The sequence below is a fragment of the Prunus avium genome, chromosome 5 (assembly GCF_965620075.1).
Source record: "Prunus avium chromosome 5, drPruAviu1.hap1.1, whole genome shotgun sequence".
Classification (NCBI taxonomy): Eukaryota; Viridiplantae; Streptophyta; class Magnoliopsida; order Rosales; family Rosaceae; genus Prunus; species Prunus avium.
The window spans coordinates 23,008,987-23,032,184 of NC_142288.1; the positions used below are offsets into that span (position 1 = coordinate 23,008,987).

At 38.7% G+C, this 23,198-nt stretch overlaps 1 protein-coding gene across 1 annotated transcript; it reads right to left on the reverse strand.

The window, feature by feature from the left end:
* Positions 1–2,243: 2,243 nt before the first annotated feature.
* On the reverse strand, positions 2,244–4,025 carry LOC110760632 (putative inactive receptor kinase At2g26730). Its single transcript, XM_021962933.2, has 2 exons — positions 3,506–4,025; positions 2,244–2,935 (listed from the first exon to the last, which is right to left on the reverse strand). The coding sequence occupies exons 1-2, from the start codon at positions 3,981–3,983 to the stop codon at positions 2,370–2,372; spliced, it is 1,044 nt and encodes a 347-aa protein (XP_021818625.1). The 5' UTR covers positions 3,984–4,025; the 3' UTR covers positions 2,244–2,369.
* Between the last annotated feature and the right edge of the window lie 19,173 nt (positions 4,026–23,198).

Sequence of the window (23,198 nt, forward strand, 5' to 3'; positions counted from 1 at the left end):
ATCTCAATCTCCAGCCTTCATTCCACATCAGCTTTGACACATCAGTTGGAGTGTGTGAGATGTTATTTCTAGCTGTTAAATGTCTATGTGGCACTTTTGATATATCGGTTGGAGATGCTCTTAGAGGCAGTAATTTTTTTCATTAAGATAATTAATAATGGATTCAATATTAGAATATGTCATCTGGATACCGATGGTGACAAAAAAGAGGATCAGAGAGCCATTAACCAACTGATTAGTCCTTCTATAATTAATCTTTTTGCCAATATAGCAATGACTTGGAAGTCAAAGATGGAACTAATAATACTTTGATTATACAATTAATTATCTTATCAAACAAAACTTTTGTCTAACCATTTGATACCAAGTACCCCAAATGTATGGTCTTTTACTTTCTCAAACAGTGTGCCCTTTACTTTCGTGTGTATACACGTGTGCACGTAATATTTGTATGTATAAATCACACTAATACATAGTTTTATATTTACAAAATAAGCTGCAGATATAAAAAAATAAATTGTTCGAATCATTAAAATATAATAAAGTGAAACCCTACAAGTGTCCAAAAAAAAAATCTGTGTGTAAATGGTGCATGAACCAATGTTGATCACATAAATTGAAGAAGGAAAAATAAATAAATTTGCTCTGCCTAATCTTCAAGTTTGTACAAAAATTAAATGCCCTTTATTTATATCATCTAGAAAGAACATTGGGAAGCTTTATCTATATGATCACGTGGATATGAAAAAACGGCCCCATACATGGCTCTTATTATTGGCCGGAAACAATAATCGAGAAGATAGAGTAATAATGCCAAAAATCCCACCATGTGAATTGGGGAATTCATGGGGTAAGTCAATCTGAGATCAGTTTTCAAAGTCATAGGATCTACCGAGCACAAAATGAGATGATGTGTTGGAATTGGTCAGTCATTGAGACTGTCAAGTGCAATGTATGTGGGCAGTGCTCTTGTTGATTTATCAAAGGTTAAGCAGAGATTTCGGATTCATTGATATATGGACTCGTTTGGTTGTGATTCTGGATATGCAAGAATTATTTATGAGAATAAGCACCTCACACGTGCTTCTCCATATAATCACTTAAAAATTAAAACTAAAAAGCACTTTTACGGAGAAGTGAAAAATTCATACCAAAAAAGAGAAGAGAAAAGTTAGAAAGAGCCATGGTAAAATGCAAGTAGACAAAAAGACATGTACGTTCATGACAGCAACGATGTAGTCTTGTCTTGCTCATTCGCCAGAATCGTACGTACGTGCAAACAAGTGCAAGTGGAAGGGGTCAACACCAATTGATCGATCTCCACGTGTCAATGATTGAGCGTGTGAAAGGGTAGGGTGGACACTAGACACCCTTTTGAGATTCTTCCACAGAGAGAGAGAGAGAGAGAGAGAGAGGGAGGGAACTCCGACCACTTCTCTGTACTCGGAGAAGTGAGTTAGCTCTGGCAGTCACATGGTATACCGAGTTATCTTTTGAATTTTAATGCATAAATCTACTTGTGGCCTATAGACTGAAGCAAAATCTCATATAGATTGTGACGACGATGTGAAAAAACGTTCATGTCCGAGAGTTAAGAGATTTTACGTAGGGTTAAGGAGTTGGGCTATTCTCTTATTTTCAATTGATTTTGCGTGAAGTCTCATTTTATTTAACTTTATAACTACGAGAAAGGCTAATATACATTAACATAGATATAGTTATTTACACATCTTGAATAAAACTTCTTGAGATTTCGAACTAATTTTTTGAGGACGTTTAAAATTGTTTCTACAAATTCCTTCGATCTTTGACCAGGTGAGAAACTGAAGACTGACACTCTTTCAAAGGCCAATTTGAAGCAAGCTGACCACATTCCTCACTTGTCTTTTAAGAGAGATGGGTGGGGTTGTTGGTTTTCCATCTTCTCTATATGAATTATATATATATGAATGGAAGAGAAGAGTAAATATTCAAAAGGTACTTTGACTGTGCCATGTTACACATAAATTACCTTATGTTTGACTGTTATAGCTTGGTTTAGTGAAACTCAGTCTTGCAATTTAGGTGAAAATCATTTTCTTTTCTTTAATTTGGTCAGTAAAGGTGAAAAGATTGAGAGATTAGGTCTCTCCCCTGCTCGTCTTCAACCGCAGAAGGCTACAATTGAAGAGATGATCAAAACTCTTAAATAAGTTCATATTTTGAAGAACATGGTAACATCTCTGAAAACAAATGAGAAGAATAAAAGGGCTTATTCTTTTCTGAATTTTGGTTTAGGGATGTATGCATATCGTATCGATCGATCCCTTGTACACACAAGCTGACTACATAAAATTTAACATTATAGTATCATTTAAATCTAACACTACTTACAATATCTCCAAGAGATAACAATATATCTCTTCTATAGAAGGCCTAGCCTCTGGTTTGGCACTTGTACATGCAAAAGCAATGTCCAAAACCCTAGACACTTGCCTTCTTTCTTTCCCTTCCTTCACAGCAAACTCAAAAAACTCCGAACCACCTTCCAATTTCAGGCCTTCCTTCTTTTCCTTGCCTTTTGTCATTTTCAAACCCTTTGGTCCTGCCAATACGTCCAGCAGTATCACCCCAAAGTTGTAAATGTCACTCTTCTGACTCAGTTCATCACAGTAAGGAGTTATTTGCTGCCAGCATGGCGATTTCATCACCTGCCACGTGTTGGTAATTTCGACCGGCTCCGCCAATTGGGTGAATCCATAATCGGACAAGCAGGCTGAGAAGTCGATGTTCACCATCACATGGCATACCCTAATGCTCCCATGCACGTTCATCTGCATCTTCTTGTCATATGGAGGGTATTGCTCATGGATGAATGCAATTGCTCGTGCAATATGAACAACTATGGTCAGCCTTTGGTTCCAATCCAATGCTGTGTGACCATGTTGCCTAGCACCTTTATGGTGAAACCAAAATAATAATTCAGTCATATATGACTAGAAAAGAAAAAAAAACATATTTGAATTATATGTCAAGGTGTCACAAAAATGAAAAATATAATTTTAGGTCGACAACATCAGAGTTGATCTTAAGAGATTTAAAAGGTCTGTGTGAAAATGGAGAGTATGCAAAAACGTCTTTGGAATGGGTAAAAGCATTTCCAAACAAACCTTAATCTAAGATATTGTCCATGTTTGGAAATACCGAACGAAATAATTCTCCACTCATTTTTTTGGTATTGATCTTGTGTTGATGTCCAAAAAGATAGCGTTTGAAGCTTATTGATTCAACAAAACAACCTAATTTTATAGGTAAGTACAAGATCATCAATAAATCAACAGAGGATATCCAAAGTTGCTACTACGTTATGATGATTAAAAGTTCTAATTATTGCCTTCGACAGAAATAGACAAATTCAGTTTTTTTAAGGTTATGAAAACAGTTTCGATCTTCATGTGAAGCACTTGAAAATAAATATGTAACACATATTTAGGAATAATTAAGGTATGCTTTAATTTAAACTTACCAACAAGCAAGTCAGCAAGGCTTCCCATGGGGTAGTAATCAGAGAGAACAAACTTGATCCTCTTAGCATACAAATAAGCAATGACAGGCACAAGATACTCACTCTTCTCACTCACCTTAGCCAAGTGCTCTATTCTCTTCCCAAACTCACGGCTCCCAGAGCTCACTTTCCTAAACCTCTTCACAGCACAAACCTTTCCTCCCAACAACACCACCTTCTCAGTCATCCCCAGCCTGCTCTCCCCTATCACACCCACCGAACCTCTCAGCACACCCCTCAGCGTCAAGTGGGACAGCTCTTCCCCACATCCAAGACACTTCCTGTCGTGTCCGCAGCGGACAAGTGCCAGGTCCTGCATGAACCCTACGATGCAGTCTTCGTAGTCGTTGAACGAGCTGGTGGTGTAGCCTTGTAGTGGGTCTTGATCTTCATTTTTGAGGCTCTTTCTGGACTTCGCTGTTAAGGCTCTTGACAACATAGTTTCAGAGAGGAATTTTGAAGAGAGGATTTGTAATGTCAAATGTGTTTTGGTGAGAATTGTGGCGTGTGGTTGTTTTTCTTGTTGGTTTTGATTTTGATTCACAGTGACGTTTCTTGGTTGTATCAATCCAGCTAGCTTGGTGCTTCGTTATTGGGCCGTTCGGTTTCAGAAAATCCAAATGCGGAATCTGATATTTTTCGAACTTTGGCTAGCCTGCCAAACCAAACACATGGTATATATTATAGAAAATTTGGCATAAGTTCAATTATGAGGAGAGATTTTGGGTGCATATTCCATGGTGTTATTCAGGCTAGGGCTGTGCAAATCCAATTCAATTCGTTAAAATCGATCAATCCAATCCAATTTAATCTAATTTTTAGAAGCCCTTTTAGAAGCCCACGAATGGCCCAGCAGTTTCCCTTTTTTTGTCTATTTTTTTTATATTAAAACCCTGGTCCAAAATGACGTCGTTTTGGCCAGGCTTTGTTAAAAAGACTATTTGTTTAGCGTATCTTGAATACACAGTCAGAAGGTTCAGAAAGAAAGTTCATAAAGAAAGTTCAGAAGTATCAGAAGTTCGTGGTGCCTCTTCGTGCTTTGAAGGTGATCATCATCATCTAAGCCTTCATTTTTACTTACTTAAAAATACTCTTTGTTTATCACTATTCAATCTTCTATCTTGATGAAAAAAGATTGTTTCTTTTCTTCAAGATGGCTGTGAGAGAACCAAGCGTGAGCCGAACAATCGGTTCGTGGAGAGTTAATTATGAATTCACAGGAAGCATGCTTCAGAATCAATGGGCTGGAGTAATCCATAAAGAAAATGGAACCAAGAAAAACGTAATCTTTTTGAAGATTGAAGGGGCAGAAGCCATTGCCGAAATCACTTCTTCCATTTGTCATGGGCGGGTAGTTCGACCCTTTGAGCACATTACTTGCCACTTTGGTGGCCAGAGATGTGCGTTTATATGCTACGATGCATTTATGTACTCACTTGATAGATGGTTGGAGATTATTGGTTATGGAGAGGTGAGGGATGTTGAAGTGAGTCTCCTAATTAATCAAGGAGATTTATTTCCTTGATTAATTAAGGGATTTACTTTCCTATTTTATATAGTTGTCAAATCATTGTATAATTAGGAGATACTTTCTTAATCCTTTACTGTATCTAATTCCTTGTAAACCACTCATGTAAACTCTTATATATACCTCCTTATGGAGAAGAATAAAAACCAACCTAACATATTCAAACCAAATATCATATTTTAGCATGGTATCAAAGCAATCGATCCTCGGTTGTCTCTAAATCCTCATATCAAAGTTCTTCAAACACAAACCCTAAATCCTCATATCAAATTTCTTCAAACACAAACCCTAAATCAAATTCCTCATATTTACAGATTCAGATTCAAATCTTCATACCCACATCCTCATATACTCTTATCACAAAACCCAAAATACATATTTTCTCTTATTCTTAACTCATTCCGCTACCATGGATATCGTCTCATCTACCCAAACCACCGCCTCCAACTTGCCACCACACGTACCCAAGGTTGTGTTTTGCATAGTTCTTCAAAGAAACACACATGGGTCATTGACACCGGAGCTACAGACCACATGACCTTTGATCCTGGACAAATTACCTCTCATACACCGTCTTCTTAATCGGTGGTGTCTAATGCCAATGGTACCCCCTCTCCAGTAATTGGGAAGGGTTCCCTCTCTCTCTCTGACTCCCTCACTTTGGATTTTGTGTTGATTGTTCCATCCTTACATCATAATCTCTTGTATGTTGCCCAAATTACTACGGTTTTGAATTGCACTGTAACCTTTTGGCCTACTCATTGTGTTTTTCAGGACATTCTCAGCAGCAAGACGATTGGTTGTGGTACTAGGAGGGGCAAACTCTACTATCTGGACTTGGCATCTGACAGTGAAGCCAGCCTCAGTCAAGCTTACAAAATTGGGGGTACGAGTGTTGAGAAGCAAACTTTCGAAGTATGGTTATGGCATCGCCGTCTTGGACATGCTTCGTTTGGATATTTACAGAAGCTATTCCCTTCCTTATTTTCCAATTTAGATATTTCCAGTTTTAAGTGTGACATTTGTGAACTAGCCAAGAGTCATCGTGTTCCTTTTCCCTTAAGTTCACATAAAAGTTTGGTTCCTTTTTCTCTTGTTCATTCTGATGTTTGGGGCCCAGCTAAAATTACCACTCCAGGGGGAGCTAGATGGTTTGTCACGTTTATTGATGATTGCACATGCATGACTAGGGTTTCCCTTCTCACAACAAAAGGGGAAGTCAGTTCCAAGTTTCAACAGTTCTATCAAATGGTGGAGACACAATTTCATACAAGAATTCAGGTTCTCCGTTCCGACAATGGCGGAGAATTTCTCAACCATGATCTTACCAAGTTCTTACAAGATCATGGCATCATACATCAACACTCTTGTCCTTACACTCCCCAACAGAATGAGGTGGCTGAAAGAAAGAACAGACACTTATTAGAAGTAGTTCATGCCTTTCTTTTTGGCGCTAATATGCCACGATATTTTTGGGGTGAAGCCGTCGTCTTTGCAGCATACCTCATCAATCGGATTCCCTCTAGTATCCTAAATTTCCAAACCCCCCTTCAAACACTCCACCACCATCTCCAAATACCTCCTACCAAAAACCTGGAACCACGGATTTTTGGTTGTGTGGTCTTTGTCCACTTACATGATCACCAACGTAGCAAATTGGATCCCCGCGCCGAAAAATGTGTTTTCATTGGTTATGCCCCTCATCAGAAAGGGTACCGGTGTTACCATCCTCCTAGTCAAAAAGTCTATACTTCTATGGATGTTGTGTTCCAGGAACAAGATATATATTTTTCAACTGTACAGGAGGAGCATCACGATGCCAACACGCATCCCAAATTTCAGAATTTTTTCCTTCATATTCGTTTCTACCTGAAAACGATTGGTCGCATGACGCACGGGACCGGTCGCAAGAGACTCTGCCCGAAAATCCTCCTACGTCTGATCAGCTTCAAAATGAACGGTCGCCAGAGGACCACAATCGGTCGTCTCCCTGCTGCCAAACTCAGGAGGAGAAAATTGAGGAGTTTTTGCCCGCTATGAAGAATTCTTCAGATCCAGTACCATACCAATCACCTGCTGAGGACGTCATTCAGGTAACATCTTTTCCTGAAACTGATAACATTAATGAAATATCCCATAATGATTTGATTTCAGAAGGCACAAAGTCAGCATATCAGATTCCAAAAAGGAAGAACCATGGCAAACCTCTAGTCCACTACGAAGCAGATCTTAATGCGAAAGGGAAATATCTCATCAATAATTATGTATCTCTCAACAGATTATCAAAGTCACGGGTACACTTTGTGAAGCAGTTGGCCGACATATCTGTCCCAAACAATGTAACTGAAGCACTAGAAGACCTCAAATGGAAAGAAGCCATGAATGAAGAAATGTGAGCTCTCCAGAAGAATGACACATGGGAACTCATGCCATTACCTCATGAAGACAGTGGGATGCAGATGGATTTATACTGTGAAACTCAAAGCAGATGGATTCATTGAAAGATATAAAGCTAGATTGGTGGCGAAGGGGTACACATAGAGATATGGGATAGACTACCAAGAGACCTTTGCCCCAGGAGCCAAGATTAAAACTATCAGAGTCCTTTTGTCTCTAGCAGCAAATCTCGATTGGCCATTATATGAGTTTGATGTAAAAAAATGCATTCTTACATGGAGACAGAGAAGAAGAAGTATATATGGACTTACCACCAGGATGTAACTTAGCTCGTGACAAGAAGAATCAAGCTTGCAAGTGTTTGTGCCTGATAAACCTCGGCCAAGGAAGCTGACCGAAGGAGGCTGGCCGAAGGAACAACAACTCGGCCCCGGCATCTATCCACGGCCAAGTCATCGTTCGCTCCCTTTATTTAAAAGACAAGTGAGCTTATAAGTCAACACCATCACGGCCTCGGTAATATTGGCCGAGGACGAACTCCTCAAATACACGGCCAAAGTGGGAAAATCAAGTGGCATCATGGCCTCACCTTCATTTAATGAAGTAGTGCCTCTGATCACAGCAGAAAGCCCATGATCCACGTAGGAGCATTTAATGAGCCAAGAAAGAGGTTACGTGATTGAAGTCAAATATGGTGAGTAAAATCAAGGATTAGGTGCGAAAATCCCATGATTTTGTAAGGCTAAGCCACCAACCATCAGACCCGGGCATTAAATGCTCCTCCAAGGCCCGAGATGCAAAGCCCACCACCAGGGCGGCGGCCGAGGTTTATGGGTGTCACACCACCATGCTTCACGTTCCCAAATGCCGACTCTACTGCCCACTAGCTCTGATCAACCTCACCATGCAGATTTTCAGCTTCATTGTCTCCTCAAGATCTTCTCTATAAATAGCAAGCTCCAACTACATTTAAAGGGTTCAACACCAAAACACAAGCCTCCCACGGAGCAGATTATATTTTTCTGTCATTTACATTCCTGTAATACCATTTCAATACATTTACTTATTTTCTTAGGAGTAGTGGCAGTTTGTAGAAAAATCCATTTATCAATATATCATACGACCCTTGATTTTCAAGGTGCCAGAGCACCATCCTTGTTACTCTTTCGTTCATCCCATATATCATACGACCGTCGCCACCCAGCGACGCGCCGGAGCACCACCAAAAACCATCATCAGCACCACCATCAACGGCCTTGTAGCTCAGGCCGTGAACCTAACGGCCGAGATCAGTTCCTCTCTCGACCACAATTGTTTGATTAAAAGTTAGACTCAAACAGGCGCATCACTCATCTATCCAACCAATCATATCACCCTCAAACGCACGGCGAACCGTGCTGGCACGCCCGCGCATCCAATCGCACCAAACCCAAGAAGGACGACCTGTGTTGACGCAGACCCACTCGGCCCGGAGCACCAGGCTATGAGATTCGCGAACGCCAACAGCAAGCCCAGAAAGTCATTGTATGGGTTAAAGCAATCTCCCAGGGCATACAAAGTAATGTAGATCACACTTTGTTCTTGAAGCGTGATGAAAAAAGACTTACTGCATTTATTGTTTATGTGGATGACATAATCGTAACTGGAAACGACACAGAAGAGCAACTGAAACTGCAAAAGTATTTGTCTCAGGAATTTGAGATGAAGGATTTAGGTGATCTGAAGTACTTTCTCGGAATTGAAGTAGCAAGGTCCACAACTAGTATATTTCTATCCCAAAGGAAGTATGTATTATATCTACTCACTGAAACAAGAATGCTTGGATGTAAGCCTGCTGACACACCCATTGAGATGAATCACAAGTTGTGTGAAGACATGGATCAAGAACCAACCAATAAGGAATAGCACCAACGCCTTGTTGGAAGGTTGATATATTTAGCCCACACAAGACCAGATATTGCATATGCTGTGAGTGTGGTTAGTCAGTTTATGCATTCACCTAATGTGTCTCATAGGAATGCAGTTGATAGGATATTAAGGTACTTAAAGTCAGCCCCTGGAAAAGGATTACTGTTCTCAAAAAATAGAGATCACTAAGTTGTTGAATATACAGATGCTGATTGGACTGGCTCCATTACTGATAGACGCTCTACTTCAGGTTACTTCACTTTTGTGGGAGGTAACCTAGTCATTTGGCGGAGTAAAAAACAAAATTTGGTTTCTTGGTTTAGTGCTGAAGCAGAGTATCGAGGAATGGCTCACGGAGTTTGTGAATTACTATGGATTAGAAGGCCGTTGACAGAATTGGGTTTCAAGCCAGAAAAGCCAATGGAGTTACATTGGGATAACAAGTCAGCCATTGATATTTCCCATAATTCAGTTCAACATGATCGAACCAAACATGTTGAGGTAGATATACATTTTATCAAAGAAAAAATTGAGAAGAATATCATCCGCCTACCATTCGTAAAATTAGAAAATCAACTAGTAGATATCTTAACCAAAGCTGTTTGTGGCAGAGTATTTCATGACTCACTTACCAACTTGGGCATTGGTGACGTATATGCACCAACTTGAGGAGGAGTGTTGAAGTGAGTCCCCTAATTAATCAAGGATAAGGGATTTACTTTCCTATTTTATATAGTTGTCAAATCATTGTATAATTAGGAGATACTTTCTTAATCCTTTATTGTATCTAATTCATTGTAAAGCACTCATGTAAACTCTTATATATACCTCCTTATGAAGAAGAATAAAAACCAACCTAACATATTCAAACAAAATATCATATTTTAGCAAGGGATGCGAAGGTGAAAATAAGGTGCATGGGCAATACATTATCGGATTATTGGAGGGCCGAAATCAGGTAATTCTCAACTATTATCGTTTCTTTTCCCAAAAAAATAGTTATCCTAGTCTATGATTTATTTAGTTTTTTTTTTCCAGGGAATTGCTTACAACCCTGAAATATGTTCGTACAAAGGGGGTATATCACGGGAAGTTGAGTGATAGCTCTTGCTTTGTTTTTGTTGGTCCTTGTATTAAAATAATCAACTTCCAGGGTAAGCTGGATGAGATCAATTAACAAGAATGGATTAAAAAGATGAAAAAGGACTTAAGTGACATGGGATCTATGTTCGAGTTATTAGTTACTTCACTTGTTACTTTCGGTTCCACATGGAAAGAAAAATATGGATTCCTCAACTGTTTTTCCGAATCAGAGGATTTACCGTGAGTTTCTTTTAAATATTTTTGTTATGTAATTCAATGTTTTTTTTTGTGATAAAATTAATTATATGTTTTTTATGGTCTTAATAATCTTTTATATTTTCTGTTTCCAGGTATGACACTTGCATTCGAAAAGTAATTTACTACCAATTTCTGAGGAGCCCTGTACAACGGATGAGGTACTTGGGTCAACTTCATCATTTAACAGCTGTGCGATATAGTGATGTTAAGAGAGTTCTGTGCATGCAAGATTTTCACCGAATTGTTACCTATTATCGTTTCTTTTCGGAAAAAAATAGTTATCCTAGTCTATGATTTATTTAGTTTTTTTTTTCCAGGGAATTGCTTATAGCTCTGAAATATGTTCGTGCGAATGGGGTATATCACGGGAAGTTGAGTGATAGCTCTTGCTTTGTTTTTGTCGGTCCTTGTATTAAAATAATCAACTTCCAGGGTAAGCTGGATGAGATCAATCAACAAAAATGGATTAAAAAGATGAAAAAGGACTTAAGTGACATGGGATCTCTGTTCGAGTTATTAGTTACTTCACTTGTTCCTTTCGGTTTCACATGGAAAGAAAAAGATGGATTCCTCAACTTTTTTTCCGAATCAGAGGATTTACCGTGAGTTTCTTTTAAATGTTTTTGTTATGTAATTCAATGTTTTTTTTTTTGTGATAAAAGTAATTATATGTTTTTTATGGTCTTAATAATCTTTTATATTTTCTGTTTCCAGGTATGACACTTACCTTCGGAAGGTAATTTGCTACCCATTTCTGAGGAGCCCTGTACAACGGATGAGGTACTTGGGTCAACTTCATCATTTAACAGCTGTGCGATATAGTGATGTTAAGAGAGTTCTGTGCATGCAAGATTTCCACCGAATTGCTACATATTATCGTTTCTTTTCGGGAAAAAATAGTTATCCTAGTCTATGATGTATTTAGTTTTTTTTTTCTAGGGAATTGCTTACAGCCCTGAAATATGTTCATGCGAATGAGGTATATCCCAGGAAGTTGAGTGATAGCTCTTGCTTTGTTGTTGTCGGTACTTGTATTAAAATAATCAACTTCCAGGATAAGCTGGATGAGATCAATCAACAAGAATGGATTAAAAAGATGAAAAATGACTTAAGTGACATGGGATCTCTATTCGAGTTATTAGTTACTTCACTTGTTCTTTTCGGTTTCACATGGAAAGAAAAAGATGGATTCCTCAACTGTTTTTCCGAATCAGAGGATTTACCGTGAGTTTCTTTTAAATGTTTTTGTTATGTAATTCAATGTTTTTTTTTTGTGATAAAAGTAATTATATGTTTTTTATGGTCTTAATAATCTTTTATATTTTCTGTTTCCAGGTATGGCACTTACCTTCGGAAGGTAATTTGCTATCCATTTCTGAGGAGCCCTGTACAACGGATGAGGTACTTGGGTCAACTTCATCATTTAACAGTTGTGCGATATAGTGAGGTTAAGAGAGTTCTGTGCATGCAAGATTTCCACTGAATTGCTACCTATTATCGTTTCTTTTTGGAAAAAAATAGTTATCCTAGTCTATGATTTATTTAGTTTTTTTTTCTTCTAGGGAATTGCTTACAGCCCTGAAATATGTTCGTGCAAAGGGGGTATATCACGGAAAGTTGAGTGATAGCACTTGCTTTGTTTTTGTCGGTCCTTGTATTAAAATAATCAACTTCCAGGGTAAGCTGGATGAGATCAATCAACAAGAATGGATTAAAAAGATGAAAAAGGACTTAAGTGACATGGGATCTCTGTTCGAGTTATTAGTTACTTCACTTGTTCCTTACGGTTCCACATGGAAAGAAAAAGATGGATGCCTCAATTGTTTTTCCGAATCAGAGGATTTACCGTGAGTTTCTTTTAAATGTTTTTGTTATGTAATTCAATGGTTTTTTTTTGTGATAAAAGTAATTATATGTTTTTTATGGTCTTAATAATATTTTATATTTTCTGCTTTCAGGTATGACACTTACCTTCGGAAGGTAATTTGCTACCCATTTCTGAGGAGCCCTGTACAACAGATGAGGTACTTGGGTCAACTTCATCATTTAACAGCTGTGCGATATAGTGATGTTAAGAGAGTTCTGTGCATGCAAGATTTTCACCGAATTGTTACCTATTATCATTTCTTTTCGGAAAAAAATAGTTATCCTAGTCTATGATTTATTTAGTTTTTTTTTTTTCCAGGGGATTGCTTATAGCTCTGAAATATGTTCGTGCGAATGGGGTATATCACGGGAAGTTGAGTGATAGCTCTTGCTTTGTTTTTGTCGGTCCTTGTATTAAAATAATCAATTTCCAGGGTAAGCTGGATGAGATCAATCAACAAAAATGGATTAAAAAGATGAAAAAGGACTTAAGTGACATGGGATCTCTGTTCGAGTTATTAGTTACTTCACTTGTTCCTTTCGGTTTCACATGGAAAGAAAAAGATGGATTCCTCAACTTTTTTTCCGAATCAGAGGATTTACCGTGAGTTTCTTTTAAATGTTTTTGTTATGTAATTCAATGTTTTTTTTTTTGTGATAAAAGTAATTATATGTTTTTTATGGTCTTAATAATCTTTTATATTTTCTGTTTCCAGGTATGACACTTACCTTCGGAAGGTAATTTGCTACCCATTTCTGAGGAGCCCTGTACAACGGATGAGGTACTTGGGTCAACTTCATCATTTAACAGTTGTGCGATATAGTGATGTTAAGAGAGTTCTGTGCATGCAAGATTTCCACCGAATTGCTACATATTATCGTTTCTTTTCGGAAAAAAATTGTTATCCTAGTCTATGATTTATTTAGTTTTTTTTTTTCTAGGGAATTACTTACAGCCCTGAAATATGTTCATGCGAATGGGGTATATCCTGGGAAGTTGAGTGATAGCTCTTGCTTTGTTTTTGTCGGTACTTGTATTAAAATAATCAACTTCCAGGATAAGCTGGATGAGATCAATCAACAAGAATGGATTAAAAAGATGAAAAATGACTTAAGTGACATGGGATCTCTATTCGAGTTATTAGTTACTTCACTTGTTCTTTTCGGTTTCACATGGAAAGAAAAAGATGGATTCCTCAACTGTTTTTCCGAATCAGAGGATTTACCGTGAGTTTCTTTTAAATGTTTTTGTTATGTAATTCAATGTTTTTTTTTTTGTGATAAAAGTAATTATATGTTTTTTATGGTCTTAATAATATTTTATATTTTCTGTTTTCAGGTATGACACTTACCTTCGGAAGGTAATTTGCTACCCATTTCTGAGGAGCCCTGTACAACGGATGAGGTACTTGGGTCAACTTCATCATTTAACAACTGTGCGATATAGTGATGTTAAGAGAGTTCTGTGCATGCAAGATTTCCACCGATTCTTAAATTGGAACCATCCTTCTGCCTACAAATCCTGGCCCTCTTACATGTGTGAAATTTATAATTATAGAAGGGGTCGATACAGTCGATATAGTGTGTTTTCGGTTCTGGACCTGCTTAGGTTCCAACGAAACCTTTACGAACTGTGGAAGTATTTTAGTGGATTTCTAGATGTGGAACAACTAGATTCAGATGTCAGGAAGTATTTTAGTGGATTTCTAGAACTCGTGCATCAACATATGCGCCGATGTAATAATTTTCATAGCTTGGATATTGGTTAATGAAAGTTCTGGTTGGGAAACCGTTTTTCAATAATATTTTTGTACATATACTTACAGGCCCGGCCCTGAACAGGGGCAGTCAGTGCGACAGCCCTGGGCCCATTATTCAGGGGGGTCCAATTTTTTTTTTTTAGTAAGTATTATATTAGATTATTATAACTATTAACTGATTTAATATTTTGAAAAAAAATAAAATAATAAAGACCAACGATCTGGTCTATTCCGCTCCTCAAGAAAAAGAAAGCTTTTGTGCACCCATTCTATTCCTCCAAGTCGGTTTTGCTTCTTCTTCTTCCTTTTCTTCTACAGAGTTTTGAATCCTCTCCTAAGCCTCATCTAAGTTGGTCCTTGTGATTCGTGAATCCTCTCTCTCCTAAGCCTCATCTAAGTTGGTCCTTGTGAAGTTGTGAATCCTCTTCTTTTAGTTACAGGTTTACTTTTGGGCATCACTTCCGCTTCCTTTTGAATCCCCTTCATCTCATCTCATCTACGCCTCTCCTACTAGTTACAAAGTTGTGAATCCCTAAATTAATTGTTCTGTTAGTAGATTGGAACATAACCTGAAATTTGAGAAACCCCCTTTGAGAAATCCCCCTCCACATAAACAAACTTGATATTTCCAAATTTGCAATCAATTAGAGCTTAAAAGAATTCCTGCAAAGAGAATGTGTAACTGCATGAGTTCACAAATCTACAAACAAAAAAAAAAATCATATTTCCCTTTTCATTTGATATCAAATCATAAAAAATTACCTTCAATTGATTTCAACAAGGACCAATTTTGCACTAAATAAAAGCCCACACTTTGGATTTTGGAATCTCCCTAATCTACTAACAGAAAAATTAATTTAGGGATTCACAACTCTGTAACTAGTAGGAGAGGCTTAGATGAGATGAGATGAAGGGGATTCAAAAGGAAGCGGAAGTGATGCCCAAAAGTAAACCTGTAACTAAAAGAAGAGGATTCACAACTTCACAAGGACCAACTTAGATGAGGCTTAGGAGAGAGAGGATTCATGAATCACAAGGACCAGCTTAGATGAGGCTTAGGAGAAGATTCAAAACTCTGTAGAAGAAGAGGAAGAAGAAGAAGAAGAAGAAGAAGAAAAAGCAAAAGCGACCTAGAGGAATAGAACGGGTGCACAAAAGCTTTCTATTTCTTGAGGAGCGGAACAGACCAGATCGTTGGTCTTTTTTTTTTTTTCCAAATATTAAATCAATTAATAGTTATAATAATCTAATATAATACTTACTATTAAAAAAAATTGGGCCCCTAAATAATGGCCCCAGTGCGGTCGCACTAACTGCCCCTGTTTAGGGCCGGGCCTGAATACCGGTCAAGATGCGTGTCCAATAACATCGATCGAAACCCATCTTTATTTTGTTAAGCGATATTTGAGTTCAAATGTTTCAGATGGCAAGAAATGGTAATGAAGACCAAGGATTTTTAAGTTCAATCTGATGGGTGAATAAAAGGGGTTGGTGGGCTAAGTAATTTGCATCATTTAAAGTTTCTAACCTACCTCTGTAATTTCTACTGTTGTAATTAAATTTGGATAGTGAGTGTGTTTCAAATATGGTTTTGTAGTCATGTTTGCATTGCCAACCCCTTCTCAATGCATGAGCAGTAAATAGGACCATGGCTAGGACCATGAGTTTAGTCTGATGGTTGGTTAGGATTTTTTGTTTTCTTAAATGGGTTCCTATTTGTTTGATTACTTTGACCATGACCTAGCAAACACACTGTTAGCGCCAGGCGTCACCCCCCCTCCCCCCAATCACGACCGACACAACATTGACATCCGCTACTAGTGCGTCGGGGTCACAACCATGTAAAGATTTCCTTGAACTCCAGCTGTTTTGGACCAAGATTTTAGTAGGATTTGTTATTTAACATTAATTTTATATTTCTTTGCAGCCAAGAAGAACACTTGAGAACCTTGTCGCCAATTGAAGACGGCAAAGGTCACCCGGGTGACTAACAGTCGTATCAACATCAGATACGACGAGCGGCATCGGGCTGCACCAATGGCAGACCAGCATAGCTCATTGGCCCACGACATTGGCCACGTCGTTCGGACCCATTGCCCGATGAAATGGAAGTCTTAAAAGGTCATGCCTAACAAGATGAGGACGGAGGTGCGTGAACAATTGTCGGTATGTATCCTACCTTCTAATTGTTTTTCCTTCAAACTTTATATATTTCTATTACTTAATGTATGTAATTAATTTATTGTAGACGAACTACAATTTAGAGGACCTCAACGACGAGTCATTGGCGTACGGTACATCAACAGACTTTTGCCTGAGAGGTACAAGCAGTGGAAGAGCGACATGCACCACCATTTTCAAGCATTTGATGATTCGCGGGTCGCTCTTCAGGAGGGTTGCCCGAAGGAGCTTGAGGGGCGGGAGGATAGTTGGGCGTGGCTCTGCGGTCATTTTCAAGAGCCCGATTATGTGGTATTTTTTTTATATTAAGTTGAAAATTATTACACGTTTCTTACTAATGTTTATTTAATTTTTTATATTTCATTTCAATTTCAACTAATATGTTTATATTTTGTATAACAGAAGAAGACGAAAGCAAATAAGGGCAATAGGGACAAGAAGACTCTTCTCCACCATTTAGGTTCCAGGCCCTTCTCAAATAGGATGGAGGCGCGGCGGCGGGTAATAATAAAGTTGTTTATATTCAATTTTTAATATGTCATTAATATTAAAAAAAAAATTCGTACTAACATTTTTCTTCTCTTGTTCAATTCGGGGGGGTCCAAATTCCTGGAGAACGACGTCTTTGGCGACATTTATGTTCGACCTGGGAATGAGTTGGCCGAGTCCCTTCATGTAAGTATTCTTTAATTTTAATTATTATCTTACGCATTCAAGTTTCATGGTTATTATATGAATGTTTTAATTAATATTTTATGTTATGTTAAAGAAGCAACGATGATGGAGAAGAGCCAGTTGGTTCTTCAGGAGTCCGCCTCCCAGCTTCCTCCTGATACTCCGCTCGAGTCTGTGGATCCTCCACAAGATGGGGGTTTTCAGATCCTGACAGACACCTTGGATCAAACTCTCAGGAGGAGGCCAGGGACATATTGTCGAGGGATGGGGAATGCCCGGCGACCGGAACCTAGAGCCCCTTAATCGTCGCAGTCAAACAGTCAGGTGACTGCTTTGACAGCATAGGTGGCCGAGCTTAAGACCCAACTCGCCTCGTGTCGTACCCAGATGTCACAGCTTCTAGAGTCCCTCGGTCCGGCATTCCAGTCTCGGATTTTGGTCCCTCATTGACCTCCGAGCCCCTCCAACCCAAGCATGGCCACCACACCTCTGCCTGTGTCAATAATGTCCAGACCTCCGAGCCGCATTTGCAAGACGACCGCGTAGATTTTGGAACATTTTTTTATTAGTTTTTTACTTTCTTAATTACATTTTAAACATTTCTCTTGTGCTATATACATTTTTTATTTTTTTTTATTTTTTCTCTTCATTACATTTTTTTAATTGCAATTTCATTTTATTACCCACCAAAAAAAACCAATTTTTTTTTACAAAATAAAAAAAGGTAAATTTAAATTTAAATAAAATATATTTTATTTTTGCGAGACGAAACGCTTCGTCTCGCGAAAAAAACAAAGACTAAGATAATTTCGTCGCGCCAACCCACGTCATCGCACAAAGGTTTGAGAGACAAACAGTACTCTCGTCCTTACATTTCTGTGCGACGAAAGTAAACCGTCGAGCTGTGTACTGGCAACAAATATGTTGTCGTCGCGCAAAGTTCTGAGAGAAGAACATTAGTCTCGTCCCTAAACTTTTGTGCGACGAAGGTTAACCGTCGCTCTGGGTTTTCGCGACCAATTAAAAATGTTCGTCGTGCAAAGTCTTTCTTCACGATCTTTGCACAACTAAGTTTCTGTCGCGCTGAGGTTTGTGCAACTCAAATGTACTTTGTGCGACCAAATTTTTTTCAGTGCACAAATTGTAAAATGTAGTAGTGTATGTTCCTTTTTTGTGGTCAAAATTTATGTTCCGAGACATAATTTCAGTGATGGGATTTCCATGGTGATAAAAACAGTTGATGTAAAAAATTTCAGTTTTATAATGATGCAAAAGACCAAATATTAGATACAATTCCACAATGATAAAAAAAAGGATCACCGCCCAATTATAAATGAATGATGGTAGATGCTTTGAGTTCCAAGTTCCATACGAAGTTATTAATATGCATCAAGGGAAATCTTCTTTTATTTTTTTTTAGACATTATATAAGGGCTTTGTTGCATACAAAATGTAATAGAATATCCCAACTTACAATATTAGTGGTATTGATTAAAACAAAACGCACAAGAAATATGAAGGAAATTTATGGTGTGAAGCATAACCCAAGCTCGAACCAACCATTGCCCATGAGATCCACATAACGAACAGTTGAATGCAAGGTCTTGATCATATGTCTTCCTCTTTTTCTAACAACAATTTGAAACGTGGTGACCCAAAGATATTGAACATGGCGAGGTGCTTTGCAACTGCCAGTCTTGACATGACAAAAGTCATGGTTCCCTAAATGAACCAAATACTCTGTCCTACACAAATGAAATGGCAGCGGCGGACTCGCAATTTTTAAGTCTCGTAATTTAAACAGATTTCTTAGTGAATATGCAACACCACCGTCATCACCTTTGTCCATTCTAAAGGAGAATGCCATAATCTCCGCTTCCCAATGCCTATTTAAGGCATAGATAGTCTCACCTACAACCACGGCCATCCCATGAAAAGGAGTATAAGTAGAAGTGTTAACTTCAACATGATTCCATTCTTTTCCCTTTCTACTCTCATGAAAAGCAAGGACTTTGGAATTCCAGTTGTACATATTGCACAATGAAAACAAAATAACACCATAACAAACGGCATAACCAGTTATTTCCATACCGAAGAAATCATCAGAAGATGGAAAAGGGGGCATTGACTCCCAAACCTCCAGATTGGGATCATATCTCTCAAAGCATGGATCATCCGGATATATGGAGAAGTTTGGAGAGGCAAGATAATACAATTTCCCATTAGCAGACACAACATTTGCCATTGGCTTAGTTGCTATGATAGGAGGAATCGATGAAATTACTACCCTAGTCTCCGTGTCAAAAACATATCCTCCCAATGATCTAGCTGGGGAGGGCCAAGAACTTTTAGCGTGAGTGTCCTGTTGAAGTAGATATATTTTGGAAGAGATCCTCTCGCACTCTGAAGGAAATACATATTCGAGAACTTGGCTAGAGGTTCAAGAAGTGGAGCTGATTCTCGGCCCATATCATCATCATAAACTTCTCCTGTACATCTGCGTTCGAACTTTACTTCATATATTGCCTCGTATCGGCCTCACAAAAAGACACCACTAAAAAGATAGACCTAGCTTTCTCCGGATTTACCGTCATTGATGCATGCTCTCCCGTGGTCCTGCCAGCAACCACCGTGGGATTTGGACGATTGGGGCTAGCACTTGTACTAGCTTTCTGGATTTTCGATAACTTGTCATGGATCTCATCTTCCCGCCGTGAAGCCATCCTCATCAAAACCTAGTCCAAGGCCACCGAAGCTTTGGATTCATTATTCCGACGCTCCATGATATATACCAGATGATGTAGCAAGGAGATTAGAACAAGGACATTAGAAGAGGAGAAAGAGAGATTTGCTAAAATATGAATATGGGTTTTTGAATATGTTACGTTCTTATTTTTATTCTTCTCCATAAGGAGGTATATATAAGAGTTTACATGAGTGTTTTACAAGGAATTAGATCCAGTAAAGGATTAGGAAAGTATCTCCTAATTATACAATGATTTGACAACTATATAAAATAGGAAAATAAATCTCTTCATTAACCAAAGGAAATAAATCTATAAAATAGGAAAGTAAATCCCCTAATTAATCAAGGAAATAAATCTCCTTGATTAATTAGGAGACTCACTTCAACACTCCTCCTCAAGTTGGTGCATATACGTCACAAATACCCAACTTGGTAAGTGAGTCAAGAAATTCGTAGCACCCAAGTCGATAATCCATGCAATTCAGGCAGAGTCTTTGGCGACCGGTCGTTTGCTTCGGGCAATCGGTCGTTTGCTTCGGGCATCCGGTCGCTTGCTTCGGGCGACCGGTCGCTTGCTTCGGGCGACCGGTCGTTTTGAGTCTGCAATAAGAGAAGTAAAAAGTTATATGAGAATGTGAGGGATTTTGATTGGAGGAATTTGATTTGAGGAATTTGATTTGAGGAATTTGATGTATGAATTTGATGTAGGAATTGGATTTGAGAGGTATGTGTATAAGATTTGAGTATGATATGATATGATTTGATATGATATGATTTGATTTGATTATGAGAAATTTGAGATAAGGCATTTGAGGACTTTAGATTTGAGGGATTTGGATTTGGGAGAATTTGGAAACGATATCCATGGCAGCGGAATGATTGAAGAATAAAAGAATAAAAGAAAAAAGATGTGTTTAGGGTTTCAGGATAAGAGGATATGAGGATTCGGGTATGAAGATCTGAATCTGAAACTGGAAATACGAGGAATACGATATGAGGGATGTGATTTTGGGTACGAGGAATACGATATGAGAAATGTGATTTCGGGTACGAGGAATACGATATGAGGAATGTAAAGAACACAGAAACCCTGTGAACACGGCTAAGAACACAGAAACCCTGTGAATTCGGTTAAAGAACACAGAAACCCTGTGAACACGGCTAAAGGACACAGAAACCCTGTGAACACGGCATAGAAACTTCTCTTCAATTCTCTTCTCCCCCTGAAGAGAAGGGTATGTCGGAGTCAAGAAAGAGGCAAAATCTCCATGATAAAGAGAAACAGATCCTTTGTCACTCCCCTCCCCCCCTTGAAGAGGAGGGGAGGAGAAATTTTGATATGAGAATTTAGAGACAACTGAGGATCGATTGCTTTGATACCATGCTAAAGTTTTGGATCTGCCCGTTGGGTCCCACTCTAACAACACCGATACTGTCCCCACTTTACCACCTGCCCAATCCGTCAGGTGTGGGGTTTTACCACAAAAGGCCTCGATATTAGTTAGAGTGTGGTAATTCTATTTAAACTCATTTGTTTTCTTTCACCCCACTGATTTGGGATTCCAACACTCCCCCTCACGTGTAACCCCTTTTTAGTGGTTCACACATGAAGATCCACACATCGGCAATTGAAACTCAGAGGTCGGCTCTCGTTGGGCCCACTTGTTTACAATGGAACTCAGAGGTCGGCTCTTTTCAAGCTTCGTTGGCTTCTTCTTTTTTCTTCTTCTTTTTTTTTCTTTTTTTTTTTTTCTTTAAGAGTCCGACTTGTTTCTCCTTCTTGGCGACAAGCTTCGTTAGCTTGTACGGGCCTTGGCTCTGATACCATGTTGAAATATGAATATGGTTTTGAATATGTTCAGGTTCTTTGGCGGTACTGAAACGGATGAAACGACCCATCAAGTCGGGAGACATGGAGTCGATGAGCCACCCCTTAACCCGAAAGTTCTCCGTACACCATTTGTTGTAGGTGGAGGAGAGCTTAGAGGGTTGCGGAGTGTCGCCGGTAAGGTACCCCAATTTTTCGCGGCTAGCAATACATAACTCCATGACTTGAGACCATAAGGCATAATTGGTTTCTGTCAAGATGATGCCGGTAGGAAACGGAGCGTTGTCATTATGAATAGTAATAATTTGGGAGGATGATGGAGTAGAGTCGGTGGTTTGGGAAACGATATCCATGGCAGCGGAAGGATTGAAGAATAAGAGAAAAAAATGTGTTTAGGGTTTCGGGATAAGAGTATATGAGGATTCGGGTTTAGGCCTGAATCTGAAACTGGAAATACGAGGAATACGATATGATGGATGTGATTTTGGGTAAGAGGAAGACGATATGAGGAATTCGATTTAGGATACGAGGATATGATACGAGGATATGAGGAATACGATACGAGGAATGTAAAGAACACAGAAACCCTGTGAACACAGCTAAAGGACACAGAAATCCTGTGAACACGGCTAAAGGACACAGAAACCCTGTGAACACGGCTTAAGAACATAGAAACTTCTCTTCAATTCTTTTCTCCCCCTGAAGAGAAGGGTATGTCAGAGTCAAGAAAGAGGCAAAATCTCCATGATAAAGAGAAACAGATCATTTTTCACTCCCCCTCCCCCCCTTGAAGAGGAGGGGAGGAGAAATTTTGATATGAGAATTTAGAGACAACTGAGGATCGATTGCTAAGAAGAGATCCAAAATTTAAAAGAGATCACTCTTGTAGATAATTTCATAATTTCTCAATTACAAAGCATGTATTTATAATGACCTAATCAATATTGCTACAGGAAAGCAATCCTAAACCCTGTAGAAACCGGAAAGTAATTCTAAACGGTTGATTTTTTTCAATGGATATTTTACATCCAATAACAATTGAAATACAAAAAATTTATTTTTTGCCCGTTTTACCCTCTCCTCCACCAACAATAAGGCGAGCTCCAACTCATGAGGCAAAATCCAAAATATCCCAAATTTTAGCCCAAATGCTCTCCTAATCCAAGAAAATGAATGGGCCAAAATTTGGAAAAACCCAAACTTGGGGCCAAATAGCAATCCAGCTAATGCTAGGACCCAAAAATTTTGTGGTGAAGCCCATTGACTGCTAACGCAGCCATGTGCAAGGGAGTCAGAATGGGGTCTGCGCTGCAGTTGATGTTGGCTGACTAACACAATCAGCGTGCCAAGTGTCGCGACATGGTCATGTTGTCGTTGGAATCCAACGACAACAATTCAAACTTTGTTTTATATATTATATATTC